Source organism: Cinclus cinclus, chromosome Z (assembly GCF_963662255.1).
Source record: "Cinclus cinclus chromosome Z, bCinCin1.1, whole genome shotgun sequence".
Taxonomy (NCBI): domain Eukaryota; kingdom Metazoa; phylum Chordata; class Aves; order Passeriformes; family Cinclidae; genus Cinclus; species Cinclus cinclus.
The window spans coordinates 76,157,813-76,172,840 of NC_085084.1; the positions used below are offsets into that span (position 1 = coordinate 76,157,813).

A 15,028-nucleotide genomic window follows, 5' to 3' on the forward strand; every position below is an offset into this window, starting at 1 on the left:
GGTAATTGTAACTTAGCACATGAACAGGACTGAATATACTCATGAAATACTGATACCTTCCTCTAGGAACTTTCATAACTGCATGAAATAAATGTTGCACCAATTTTAGGAAGACTAAGCATTAGAATACCTTCACTGGTATTTCTTAAAGTATTTTAATATATTCAATAATGTGAAGTGAACCTAAGTAGTTCTATAATGTACAGAACTATAATGTACATAGTAAGTTAAATTTCTCTTTAAAATTTATAACCTTTACCTTGCATTTTGAGAACAAAATGCTCCTCCCTACCAGTGCATTCTACCTGTCACTTTTTTCTTAGCAAATACAATATTATTATCACTAAACAAGAAAGCAAAGTGAATTGTATGCAGCAGAATTAACACACAAAGACTATAACTTCTGAACGGCTAATTAAATTAGCACTAAAAACACCTCGTTCAGTGGGACACATTATACTTATATGGGAAATTCAATTATACTTACAGAAAAGGCGTGGAAAAAGGTGAGAAATGGTATAAAGGCTTGTATGTAACTAGTGACTGCAGTGTGCCATATTGCCTGTGACAGCCACCAGTGACATCACAAACCCTGACAACAGGCAGAGGACTGGGACTGAACTACAAATATCAGACACCAAGACCACTCTCTACTGCTGCAGCATTGCATTATAAATGGTCAGATCCCATTTATTATGCCTCATTTGTAACTAGCCTTTTCTCATTCAGTTGCTCCACGCTATGCAGATCTGCAACCAATGTGTCAGGATGCAGTAGTGCTCCATCAGGAGCAGAATCAAGCCCAGTTTCTCTCTCCTCAGGCTTGTCTGGCACACGCTCCTCTGCCTGATCTCCTTTCTGCAGTTCACATGAAATCACATTCTGCTGACCTTCTGACTCTTTGTCAAGCTTCTCTCCCAGCTCTTTGTTGGACGTATCATCAACAGCGCTTGCACCAGATGGCTCTTCAGAATGTTCATTGTCTACAGCATCAGGCTGCTCTGAAGACAACTTCATTTCTATATTTGTGTCAGTCACTTGATCAGAGACTGCAGATTTTGAGTTTTCTTCTGAACTGACTGTTCCTAACACCTTGTCATCTGGTTTTGACAAAGCCTGTGGTGGTACATGTGGTTCCTTTTTGGCAGAGGTCTCCTTGATGTCTTTTTGCCAGGGAAAGGAGAAATCTAGCTTTTTCCCAAATACTGCTCCTTGGGCACTCTCTGGCTTACTCACCTTTTCTTCACCACCTCCCTCAAACAGAGACATAGAGAGTTTCTTAAAACTGGACACGAGGCCCTCATCTGTTCCTGCTCTATTAGCAGAAGGTGGCTGCTGAGAGAAGAATGATCCAAAAGGTTTTCCACTATCAGAAGATGACATAAAGCTGAATTTTGGCAAACTGGGTATATTTGGTATTTCAAAGACAGGTTTACTACTGCTTGTATCTGAAGCAACATTATTAGCTTTACCCTGTCTCTTCAAGTCAGATTTGGAAGCAACCCCTTCTGCAGGCACCTCGTCAATTGTTAAATGTTTTTCCTGCTCAGCAGTTTGCTCTCCTACCTCACTTGTCTTCTCTTCATGCAGCTCAGGCAGATGAACACTGGGCTCATCAGCTGGAGTTGTGGGTTTGCTATCATTACTACTGATCAAGTCCTGCTGATCAACACCAGCACTGGCCTGATCCCCTGTAACAACAGGCTCTGATTCAAGCAGAGCACTCTCATCTAACTGGGAAAGGTTTGTGTCTGCCCTGTTAGTTTGGGCTTCCATTTCCAGTGCAAGCTCATCAGCAGAGCCAGTGAGAAGGATGTCAGTGGCTGCCTTGTCTGCAGGAGCAACTTCTTCCTCTGCTACACCTGAAGGCCCCACACCTGGTTGGAAAGTACCGACATCAGCCTGGTTAGTGGCCTCAGCCTGCACTGTATCAACTGCACCACTGAGGTCAGACTGGCACAGCTGAGTATCTACCACCTCAGAGGGCTGTGCTTCATTATCCTGCTGCAGCACCTCAAGGGCTTCATTCTCACTAGAGACTCCTGTTTCTGGAGTGACCCTCAAAGGTTTTTCCTTAGATGTTTCCAAACTCTTGTGCTCCTCAGTTTCTGTCTTCATAGGAGATTCTCTAGTGGAGTTCTCTTCTGCTGAAACAGGTACTGCATCCTTCTTCATAGAGGTAGAGACATCTCTTTTAGACTCTCTGGCTGCAGCTGCATTTTCTGGCTCCCTAGAGTCTTTTGCTGGAACAGACACAGTGACATCTTTCACACCAGTGCTTTGAGGTATAGGGGTGGATTTTGGAGGCATCTCTTTTGGAGATTCTTTTGGACCTTTGAAGATGCCAAATATATCGTTTGTAAAAGCTGGTGCTGGGCCACTTGGGAGGGATGAGAAACCAAAGAAAGAGGAGCTCCTTTTCTGTGCAGGTGGAGGTGCAGTAGCTTGAGATTGAGAAAAGAAACCAGAAAATGTTTTAGGTGGTTTCATTTTTGTCATGAAACTTGAAAACATTTCAACTGAAGAATCCAGAACCGATTTATCACTCTCAGGTTCCTTTGGTTTGCTTTGCAAATTAGGTGCCTCTGGCATTTTAGGAAGAACATGTGGCTGTTGTGCCCTTTGTAATCTGTCAGTTTGTGCAGGTACTTTTTGTTCTGGCAACTCATTCTGTACACGTACTTCTTCAGAGACAACTTCATTTTTCATGTCACTCATACTATTTAAGTCATTGAGACCCTGGGAATCCATCTTATCACCTGAGACCATGCTATGATCAACTTCTGCAGAAGTTTGCTCTTTGGAAGAATAAGGCTGTTCTTCAGTAGGAAGTGCAATACTGTCCATTTTCTCTGTATTACCCAAAGCACTGTCTTGTGCCCTCGGGGAAATACTCCGTTGGTCTTGAGAACCCTCCTGAGTCTGAAGGCAAGGACCAGAAGCAGACAAATTGGTTACTGCACTGTCCTCGGTCTGTGGAATCTTTTCTAAGCCACTCTCTTCACTGGCCTGTGGAAGCTTTTCTAAGCCACTCTCTTCACTGGTCTGGGGAAGCTTTTCTAAACCACTGTCTTTGGCTACTGCAGCAATACTTTGTACATTTTCCACTACCAGCTTTTCTGATTTATTTTCCGGGATCAGGAGGTCATTAGACATCTGTTTGCCAGTCACTGCTGCAGTAATATCATCAACTTCTTTTTTACTGTCTGCATCTTGTTGCCTGGTAGAACTGCTGATTTTGACACCAGAGTCAGTGGAAACACTTTGCTTCATATGTGGTTTAGTATTCACTGTTTTAGCTGGTTTTGTATTACTCTCCTGTCTAGGAGCAGTTGGTGGCTTAGAGTTCACCGGTTTAGCTGGTTTTTCCTGTCCTGGAGTAGTTTGTGGCTTTTCATCCAAAAAGGATGTCAAATTGAAGAAGCTAAAACTAGTACTCCTTTGAGGTACACTCTTGTCAGGAGCTGGACCACTGGAGAAGAAGGAGGGCAGATGAAACAAACCCTCTGTTTCTTGTTGCTTCCCACCAGCAGGAGCAGCAGCAGGTGCTGAAGGCTTTGGCTCATCTGATACAGTGAAGAAGGAGAATATGCTCTTACTGGCTGGCTGGGATTTCGGAGCAGTGATATCAGAGAAGCTGAACGGCAAACTGAAACCTGACTCTTTGGGCGTCTGGTCTGACTTTGGTTTTGTCCGATTAGCTGTGTCTCCTACATGACCTCCCTGTTGCTTTGGTGTGGGTGTGCCTCTTTGCTGCCCAGCTGGCTGGCCCAGCTGGCTTCCTCTGGGACCTACACTCACTGGCTTCTGTAAAACATTTCCAGGAGGCACTTTTTTACTCTCAGGAGACTCCTCCACAGCTTCTTTGCTCTGTTTTTCCTCTTGCACCCTGGGGCTAGGAGAGACCTGCTTGTCCATGCCTTCTGCTTTCACTTCTTCCTTGGTGGTGGAGGATAGACATGGCATACTGGCACTCTGAAGACCCCCAGACTTTTCAGGTTTCTGCCTTGGATCAGACATAGTTCCGCTGTTGGGTTTTGGCAGAGTCGTAGTACTTGAGGTTGGTTGAGAAGATACAGGCTCCACTTTGAAGAGATCTCCCAGGGATCCAAATAAAGATGAGATGCTGGAGGTTTCCTTCTGTTCTGGCTGTTTCACCTCTTCTGGTTTATTACTTTGTCTTTTCTCCAGTTCTGGTGATGGCTGTGGCACTTTGCTTACTTGTGTTTTAAAGAAATCAAAAAATCCAGAAGACTGGGGTTTGTTGGCAGTTGAGGTTGCAGGAGAATCTTCTCCAAGACTGAACAATTTCAGAGCACTTTTAAATAATGTCTCCTCAGGTTCAGTGGCTGGTTGGCTCTGATTTGGCTGCAGCTGACTAGGTTCATTAATGGCTGCATGCCTTTCAAGACGCCTGGAAGCTGGTGTTGCTTTAATAGGTCTCTCTTCTTGTACAGGCCTGCTCTCCATAGCAGATTGGCTCAGTATAGAAGGGGATCTTGTTAATCCTGTTTTTTTAACGCGGATGTTTTCAGTCTGATGTAATTCTGGCTTTTCATTTCTGACAGCATCCAAATTAAATTCTGATGAAGTATTTCTTCTCAGTTCTGATGTAACAGGAAACTTCTGCCCCACTTGTTCTTCATCCAATTTTTTATTTGGTGTAAGTGATAAAACATCAGTCTTATTTTCAGATGATATTGACCATGTGTCTGTTCTCTTTGAGGTAGAATCTTCTGATGTCTCAGAGCCAGGGCTTGTAGACTTCCCAATTAGTCCACCCAAAGCAGAAAATAAGGAGCTAACTTTGTTCACTGGTATTTTCTTATCTTCCTCAGTCTTTTTTGCTTCTGTTGCTCTTTCAGTAGATGCTGCAGTTTCTCCAACTTTAGGAGCAGACTGAAACAGCTGGAATCCAAAGAATCCTGATGACCCACTCCCCGAAGTTGTCACTGAGACAGCCTTATCAACTTCCTTGGTGTGGACTTCCTTACTCAGAGATTTATTGAAAGCTGCCCTGGAATGAGTTCTGAGATCAAGGGTTAATGGAGGCTCATCTGAATGATTTGGGGTTTCCTTCTCAGGTCTGAAATCTACTTTGAGTTTTTGAAGTTTATAACCTGAAAAGTCTAAAGGCTGCTCTCTCTGATAATAAATAGACTCCTCAAACATTTGTGAAAAAGTTTCCAAATTCATGTTCATTAGCTGGTCGCTCCTCTGCAAAGCTACTGACAAATCCAGGGGTTTATTTGTTGTATAATCATCTAGACTCTCTTCTTCTGCAAACCAAAACAGCTCATCTTCACTGCCAAGAGGGACTTTGAAACCACAAACAGCAATTGTGTTGTCTTCCAGCACAGCACTTGGAATAGAATCCATCTGGAAATTATAATCCCAGCAGTCCATGTAGGAGTAAGTTTCAGGAGCACACACGTAGACATACTGTCCAGTGGGATCAGTGAGCAGGGAATATACATACTGGTCATCACTGTACATGTAATATCCACAATCACCATCTTCTGAGGGCCACCACACACCCTGCTCAAGCATCATTATCCACTCCTGATACTCCCGACTATAGGATGAGTACATTAAGCCTTCATCCATACTTAAAGTCTCTTGATCAATTAGTGTCCACATTGTTCCATCACAGCCAGAGGAGTAGCTCAAATCCATGGGCAACTCCTCAAATGAGTAACTGCTATCTCTTTCAAAGGGTGGAAAGTTACTGCAACTTTCACTGAGAGAATTAGCAGTCCATGCATCATTTTCTTCCAAACATGTGTCTTGAAACATTAACTGATCAAATGATTCATATGACATTGCTCTTAAATCTAGACTCTGTCCATCAAAATTTGCATTAGTCTGCCAATCCATCACATTTGCATTCCCATCCTTTTTACAAAGATTAACTACCACATCATTTTCAGGCCAGTCCAAGAACTGAGCAGGCAGAATAGGGTTCTGGTTTAACACATAGTAAACTGGTACTGCTATTCCATGAGTGTCAGCCAGTCCCCCCATTTCATATTCCCATTCAAAGCTAGAATGGCTCCTTGTTTCCTGATAAGCTGAGTACTGCTTCGTAGAGTTATAGCTTTTATTAGTCAAATTGAGAGATTCATTTGATCCTTTGTTTAAAGGAGTTGGAAGAACTTTAGATTCTGCATTCTGGTGAGGAATATGCCTATTATTTACAGGCTTTCCAGACAAATCCTGTACTTTGGCTTGCAGATTTAGGGCCTCAGGGAGCACAGGATGCCCACCATGGGGAGCATGAGGTTCAGTTGTTTCATTTACTCTTGCATTGGATGGGCAGTCACTAGTGGAAGATTCCACTGTTTTCACATTATCCTGCTTCTCCTTTGGTTTTGGCAGGAGATTTTTTAAGAAGCTGGAAGTCTCCTGCTTTTCTCCAGTGTTGCTTTGACTGTCAGAAGACATTCCTGAATTACTGGGTTTTGTCTCCAAGCTAGAATCCTCACCTCTATCAAAAAGCTTCATGAAGCCCAGAGAATTTGGTTTTGCCTTCTCTTGCTTACATTCAGACAAGTTTTCACTTGAGGCAAATCTAAGTAAGCCAGAAAATAATCCAGAAGTGCTTTTTTGGCTATCACCCTCAGTTTTAGAAGTTGAGTCTTGATTATTGGCTGTGTTTTCATTTGAAGAAATATGAAGAAAGCCAGAAAGAAAACCTGGTGTGTGCTTCTTCTGAGTATCATCTGCACTTGGAGCTTCTGGCCCTTTGGCTGAGGAGATGGATTCAGCTGAGCTTTTGCTTAAGTCTGCTGCATTTACTCCTTCTTTCATCAGTCCTCCTTTTACATTTCTAGATTCTTCTTGAGTACTCTTAGCTTTCTGCTGCTCTTCTTTGGCCTTACGGGTAGTAGAGGCACTATCCTGGTGTTCTTTGTTTATGTGGACAGTAGACAGGTTTTCTTTATTCATGTTTCTCCTTTGTAAAAGTTCCTCCTTACTGCCTGATAAATTTGAAACTGAGCTAGATTTTATTGTAACAGCATTTCCTGAATTACTCTTTCTGCCTTCATGCAAAGAACTGCCAATAGAACCCTGATGACTTTTTTGGTCCTGTGTAGGTGCTAGATTTTCTGCAGAAGAAAATTTAAATAACGTTAACATAAAACCTCCCTTCTCATTCTTCTGTTCCTGCTTTGCTGAAGAACCCAGACCACTGATAAAAGGAAGTTTTCCAGTGAAAGGAAATGAGTGCTCTTCTTTTGATGAACTATTTTGTCTTACATCCTCCTCAGACTTATGGTCTTTAAAATGTTCAGACATAGTTTCTTTCTTCCCTTGCTCAGCAGAAGGAAGCAACAATTGACTGAAAGACTTTTTGAGTGGGCTAAAAAAGCCTTCAGATGCTGTACCCTGATCTTGAGGCTGTGACTTAGGTTCCACACTACCTCTGTTTTGCTTGTTTTCCAGTCCATGACCTTCAGGATGCTGATCCTCTGAGTGCTTTGCAGGAGGCTGCTCCCTGGCAGTGGGCGCACCCTCTACCAAAGTGGCACCTGGTTGACCTGTAATAGGATGCAAATCTGGTTGCTTCTGTGGCACATCTGGCTGCTTGGGACCCAAGAGACCATCAAGATTGGCTTTCAGACTGAAGGAACTGACTGAGTTTGTGAGCCTGCCAAAGATTGAAGACACAGAAGTGCTACTTGCATTTACCTCTGCCTCACTTTTCTGTGCCTCTGGAACAGTGATGCTGGTCCTGGCTGACATCTGTCCAGATGGTGTCTCACTCCTTTTTGCCTCCTCAACTTTCACAGCATGGCTGTCCTTGGTGTGCTCCTCTTTTGTGACTTCCTGTTTTGGCACTTCCTTCTCAGAGAAGATCTTTAAAGGATTAAACATGCCTATAACTGAATTCACAACTGAATGCTGGCTTTGCTGGCTGTCAGCAGAATTTCCTTGTGCTTGCTGGGGAGGATGCAGTGCAGAAGCCTTACTGTCTGTCTCAGTTGTTTCAGGCTTATTGGAGTTTGTGTTCTGGGCTCTTCTATCACTGCTCACCTGGGATGGGAGCAAAGACTGAATGGAGAATTTGGTGTCAGAATTACTATTTGCAGTCCCTCCAGAAGCAGAACTCTCACTTTTAGCCTTATTAGTAAATACATTCAAGATTCCACCTTCTGATGAGTTTTTGTTTTCTGTGTTCTCCGGAGTAGAAGACACAAGTTTCTCAACAGAGGCTGTGAGCTGCTTTGTGCTTGACCCCACCTTCTCCGTGAAAGAGCTGAACAGGGAACTCACTGTATTTTTCACATCTGACAAGTCTGGAAGAGATTCAGATTTGCCTTTGGTACTCTCCTCTGCAGCAGGATGCTTGGTCTGCTCAGATATTTTAGCTTCTGCTGAATTATCAGCATTATCCAGCTTCAGTGGCACATTCTCAACTTTTTTTTTTGTTTCTGGCAATGTACCAAATTTACTGATTTCTTCCTCCTTTTCAGCCAAGTATTCAGAGACTGATTCTACCAGACACTGAAGTTCATCCATTGTGTCTATGTACTCCTCATTGGGTTCTTCAACAGGAGACAGTGTTAAGTCTTGCACCGGATGATCACACTTGCTCTCTTTAGTTTTATGTTTTTTATCAGAGCTAGTTTTTAAATGGGAGTCCATATTTGCAGGGAAATTAGCAGCTATGTTTCTCAAATGGCTGATGTCAGAATCATACCATCTTTTTGAAAGTGTAGTCAGTTCCCCCATTTCACCATCTGAAACAGGCGAGTACTGGAATTCATCAGAAGCACTGCTGTCAAATTCCTCAAGGACATCAACAGGCACAAAAGTGTTCTCTAGCATCCTCGTGTGTTTCATGTCCTCAGTATTACTCAGGTGAAGTGACTCCTCATGGTTCATGCCCTGCTTACTGGGCAACCTGCCACTTTTAACCATTAACCCATTTTTGTATGGACGCAGGACTGGATAAGCAGGCAACCCCTTACCTTCAGAGTTACTGGAGTATTTTCCAACTCTATCATATATTGGGAAATCATCAATGGGTTCAGAACTAGCTGCCACACCATTGAAATAAACTGTTTTCTTCCTGGGAAACTGCAGACCTCCATTACTTTGCAGGCTTAATCGTTCTCTGTCTTCAAAATTGTAACGCAGCTTCTTTTTCCTTCTTCTATCAATTGTATCATATTCCTGAGGATATCTAGGGACATCTACAGACCCTGACTCCAGACACACATTTTGGCAGCATCTTGATCTTTCACAATGATTTAAATTTTCTCTTTTTGTAAGAGTTTGCATCCTTTTCATGTTTTTCTCATGCCAGCTTCTAGTTTTATGAGTTTTTTCTAAGAAATCCTCTATTAACAGTTTTCCTAGCTCTTCATAGTTACTCTCCTGTTCTTCTTCTCCATCTTCAGTGTCAAACGGAATGATCCTGACTCTTTCATTTCTAGCTAGGGATCCTTGTCTAAGATGAGAAATAAAGGGAGTGGGAGGGAAAGGAAGAGAGGCAGCAAAAAAAATAGGAAGGGAAAAACAACAGTTTTTAAAAAAGCTATAGGAAGGACAGAAAAAATAGTGATAGAAAAAAATGCATTAAATAAATGAAAATTAAAATCAGAAACATTCAGAAATAACAAAACTGAAATCCTGCCAATCTACCACCATTACACTTCAATCAAATAGTCAAAAAAAGTAGCATGGGTTGTGAGATTGCATCAGTTATGTCTGCACAAAATTTAGATATGCCTTTTTGAGGGAGAACAGCTTTTTGTGATCAAATGAGGGCACACAGCCTTGGCTGTACCAGTACTCTGCTGTTGCTTTTTTAGGTATGCTGAAAAGAAGTCATTTATTGCAGCAACAGGACTACTTTGAGATCCAGTGCCCACGCACTAAGCTGTGCCTGCATTTCAGTAGCTCTGGGCTGCAGACTTTGTTTTAGCAGTATTCATAAAGCACACAAGGACCCTGTATCTCCCAGGGGTGGCAACAGAGCAGAGGTTTCATCTGGAGACTTAAAGGAGTCACTGGTCTCCAGGCAAGTGAGGACAGGGGACAAGATGCAAACCATGGGCACGAGCAACAAAAGGAGTTTCAGATATTTCACCATTCCTTTCTGCTGGGAGAGGTCTTGCTGCAGCCAACAGCCTCAAGGTGCCCCTACCAACACAAAATTATGACTCTCAGAGCTGTTATTGGACCATATGGCAAAACAAACCACACATGCTGGATGTTAGCCCAACATAAGCCTCAAATGCTTTTCAGGGTCTGTACTTCCCATCTATAATGCATCTAAACAGATCCAGCAATTTATACTTGTGGGAGAATGGATTAAGCTGTGAAACAGTCTGATGCTTCCCAGAAATCCAAGTAAATGACCCTTGGGATTTTGGGATTAATTCTTGTGCCCCGGTCAGTAGGATTACCTCAGGTGTTCAACAGCACCAAGGGTAGCAGCAAGGAAACCTCTTCTTGAATTAAACCTCACAAGGACAGCTTCTGACAATCAACGTACAAACAGGTAGAAAGTGGATATACAAACATTAAAAAGATCATCTGAAAGATGCAGCTCTGCCTACATCACCCATTGATGAGAACTAAGGAGCATGAAGGTATATGTGTCCCTGACCCTGTAGTGCCAGAGAAGGGAAAAGAGAGAGCACAAAGGCATCTTATGGATACTGCTAATCCAAGAGTCTTCACCAAGAAAGCTGCACAGAGCATGCCAACATAGGATACAGATGGGATAGCCCTGAAAGAGAGATGGGTCATTGCATTTTGTACTGCTGCTTTAGTGCTGCATTTCCTACAGTATTAGCTAACTTATACTAATTGGAAAGATGCTCATTACTTTAAATGAGTCCTGTTATACACAGTTTAGAACACTCACTATACTTCTTGCTTACTATTTTAAACCGGTAATTGAAATAATTTTCTTTTAAAAGATTCCCAGGGCCACCATAGTTACTGGATCAAGCCCTTCTAAAACTCAGCTGAAGTCAATGGGAGCTACATGAATGTCTGAAGAGACATTATCTGTAAATGGTGAACACAAAAAATTGACTAATTTAGGCATAAAGAAAACTACTTTTCTTTCTAACTGAGCTTCTTTCCCTGTATGTGTTTCCTCTGCTCTTTCACAAAGCATCCCTTTTATTAGAAATAAGAAAAAGACATCAGCCCAACATTTAACCACTACAGATCTAAAAATTAGCTTAGGCAATCAGCAAGTATCAGCTGAAATGTACCAAAGGAACACTTCAAAGCAGCAATAGTGGGGAGACAAGCAGAGAGGTGCAAAGAGGGCAACCCACTCATTTCACAGGTCTAGAGACTCAGATGTGGACTCTAGGTCAGTGCAGCCTCTCACAGTGGAATCTATGCTATCATACTGAGCAAGACTAGGGAGGTGTGGAGGACAAACAGCTAAAGAAAATTAGCATTGCAAAGAAAAGTTAATGCTTAAACAACAAAAAAAAAACAAACCAAAAAAAAACAAAAAAAAAAAACAAACAACAACAAAACTGAGGGAAAGATGTCTGCTCTTCTGAAGCCAAACTGGAGGCAAAACACATTCCAAGGACAAGTAACAGTATTGCTTGTCACCCTTAAGAAAGGTTAGAAGAAAATACATTACTTCTATCAAAGGAATATGATCATGTGTAACAGCTAATAAAGAGAAGCAGAACCTTTTCATCCAAAATCAAATACTGCAAGAAAAAAACCCATGTATTAGAACAGACAGTTTCAGCTGAGGTGTTTTAGTACTGACAACCTTTTGCCCAGTTCAAGACAGGTTTTAGCAGGTTCTTTTCTGGTTCCTCTGGGTTTGCCTAGGAGAGCCTCCTACAAGCCCTCATTTTCACAGCAACCATCAGCTGCAGTCTGCCAAGAACGCTGATTTCATCAGGTGACTGCCTGGTACACAGAACTGAGAGCGGCTAGGAACAAAAGTCAAAAACAATTTGTTCCTACAATTCTCAGCTGCAACTTTGTTTTGAAAATATTCAAGACCTACCCATGTGCTTCTTTTCAGCCAGCCTGTTAGAAATACCTTTGTGGTAAGTAAGAGAATCCCACGTAGCTTCTTTGGAAAGCTTATTTGTATACTTTATGTTTTAAGATTAAATATGTAGCAAAGAATCTTGTTGGACATGTGGAAAATGTACATGGGAATAGGAATTCTCAGATCAGTATCAAGTATTTCTGGATTAAAAGTAATTTTAACTACAAAGCTCGTGGTTTTAAAGTAAATTTTATCAGTCCAGATTCTTTTATATCAATACCTCAAGGAAATCAGGGGGAAAAAAAAAAAAATATATATATATATATATTCCAGCTTGGTACTCTCTAACAATTCAAACCAGCAGAATCTCTTTGGAAGGTCACATTTATCTTTTAGATACAGATAGAAATTCACATACATACTGACTTCATGCAAAGTAAGCCATGAAAAACTACCTGTATCATCAACACCACTGCAACAAATCATACAACTCCAAAAATATGCCACCGCTACTGGCTTCCCCTGACTGGGAGTCCAAAATCAGTGTTCAGCTTACCTCTTCCAAAACGAAAAAGCCTCAGCTCATTTTCTTAGTTAGATTATCAGCAACTTTACCACTGCAAGCTAGCAGCACAGACTCACATGGGAAAGGGAATAACTTGCTTATATAGAAGTCATTTAATGAACAAGTTATAGAGCACTATGAATGACACATCACACTGCAATAAATGCATTTTGTTGGCACATTTGCTTCTATTCTTGAAACCTCAGTAACAGTAGCAACATTAGATGTTACCATTAAACTTCACCCTTTATCATTAACCATCATAGATTAAGAAGAGCAAAACTTAGCCTCAGCCACCCAAGACAGTAATTGAATTTAGGTTCAGGCTTCAGAAAACAAGAACATTTGCACCAAGGGAGATAAGGTAGAACAAATCAGTTATAACACAAATAAAACTCTGCACCTCTATGATAATGCTTAAGTAGCTGCCTCTTCCTTCCTCACCAAAGACAGAAGCAGTAGCTTAGCCTGTTCTACAGAACCACTCTTACCAACCTGACCAGCACTGTCCAAAATCTACTGCTTTCACCTTGCACAACTACCTCTAGCTCACAGCCACTGATCCTGGTAAGGCAGTGCTGCAATGCTCAATACTTCAACAAGTTAAAAACACTTGTGAAACTACCAATTTATGGTAAAAAAAAAATCAGAGCAAACACACTTTTGTACAGCTCAAAGTAAATCTAAAGAGAAAGCACACCATTCAACAGTGTTATATGATAACAGGAACAGAAGGAAAAAAACCCAACAACTTACCTGTTACCGACTTTCTTCTTGAATAAATTGTTTTGCCAGATCTAATAGAACTGGAACTAATCCAGAAGAGAAAACAAATCTGCACCAAGAAAGAAGCTCCCAAGAAGATGAATCTGCTAGAATGTGTTTCAATGGCTTCGGAGGCACACCTATCCCATGGTACCAGAAAAAGCAACTACCCATGACTCTAGCCCTCAGAGAATAAGGGGAAAGTACAAACAAGAGCCTGAAGTCGAGCATATCCTTTAAAGGTAACTCCCTAAACTGCCAGGTCTCGTGTAACACATACCCTCACATGTTTTCCCTGGCTCACAGCAGAATCCCAGTGCCAACAACACATGTAACACCTTACTATCAGAAGACTTTTAGAACCCTTGATCCACTCTCCCCTGCCAGCATGGTACCTTCATGGTCTGCAGTGGAAAAACAACGGGGAAAGGAGAGCTACCCATAAGACAGCACTCACCTGACGGCCACACGCTCCCGATAATCCAGATCATAACGCTGGAGGGAGTTGGCACAGGAGTCCCGCAGGACTCCCTGCTGCTGCAGGCGAGCTGGGCCAGTGAACTGGTGCACGGAGGCATTGGGCTGCACGGTGGTGTGGTACGGAGGGGGGATGCTGCTGCTCGTCTCGCTGCGATAGTCGCTGTCCCGGTCATCCACGGCACTGTCAGCATCTTCAAAGGCTAAGAGACAAAACCAGTTTAAGGGCACAGCTCTCTCAAGTTGCCTTGCTGGGAGAGTGGAGCCTGTTTAGTTTTGGAAGAATGACAAAAAACACTATTTCTGCTGTGGCTGTGTCTCCATCTGGGAGCTGGCTATAACCTCCAGTTCTGTGAAGTGTGCACCAAGGAACTGCAGTGACACATCCACACCCTCCTTTCCCCCTTCCTATTACAGATTATTTTTCTTTAGTCGGTACTAATAAGCATATTAAAACATCTTTATTTAAAACAAAAGAAACCCTCACACACAAAAAAATAACCAAATAACAACAACAAAAACCCCCAGGACCCAAAATTTCAGTTACTTTGCTGCTGCCAAAATGAACCTTTAGATACTGGAAATGAAAAACACCCACAAATCCAAAAACATTTCTTTGTGGAAAGGAGCTCTTTCTGAAAAACTTTCAACCTTTAAGCTGTAATATTCTCCTTTCTTCTCAGCATTCCTAACCAAAACTTTGTGGTTCTGGATTTTTTAATGCATTTTTTCTTGCTTTTTTTAAGTATTAGTTTAAATTAAGAGAAATTAATGGAAAGTACCAGTAAGAAAATCATAAGAACTGGGAGAGCAGTTCTGCTTATAAACAATTATACTACTTACAGGGGAAAACTGCTGCATTTAACACATACAGGTAAATTAGCTTAAGCATAGTACTTAACACTAACAATAACCTTCACAAAGGAAAAAGCTCCTTTCCAGTGAGTCCCTCCCCCTGTAGAAACAGTTCTGATTGATAACCCTTCAGGGAAGGAGAATGCCAAGTTATAGTGAGCTAAGGTATCAAAAACATACAGCTATGTATAGCTGTGCAGGATGCAAGGTTATCTTGGCAAGCTTAAAGTGAAATACATACACCATAAGGTAGTGGAGTGCACCATTAACATGCTTGAAACAAAAGAAAATAAGGATCAGCCATTATTCATTCTCTCTGCCACCAAGTCTGTCTAAAAACGACAATCAAATTAGAGCCCTCACTGGTA

General features: G+C 41.8%; 1 protein-coding gene across 1 annotated transcript in view; it reads right to left on the reverse strand.

Annotated features, from left to right (window-relative positions):
• Positions 1-15,028, reverse strand: part of UNC13B (unc-13 homolog B) — a 178,620-nt gene that overhangs the window by 127,755 nt on the left and 35,837 nt on the right. The window contains exons 9-10 of the mRNA XM_062513980.1: positions 13,786-14,008; positions 716-9,190 (exon numbers count right to left, since the gene is read on the reverse strand). Of these exons, the coding sequence (XP_062369964.1) occupies positions 716-9,190; positions 13,786-14,008 (8,698 nt within the window). The remainder of the gene's footprint in view (positions 1-715; positions 9,191-13,785; positions 14,009-15,028) is intronic.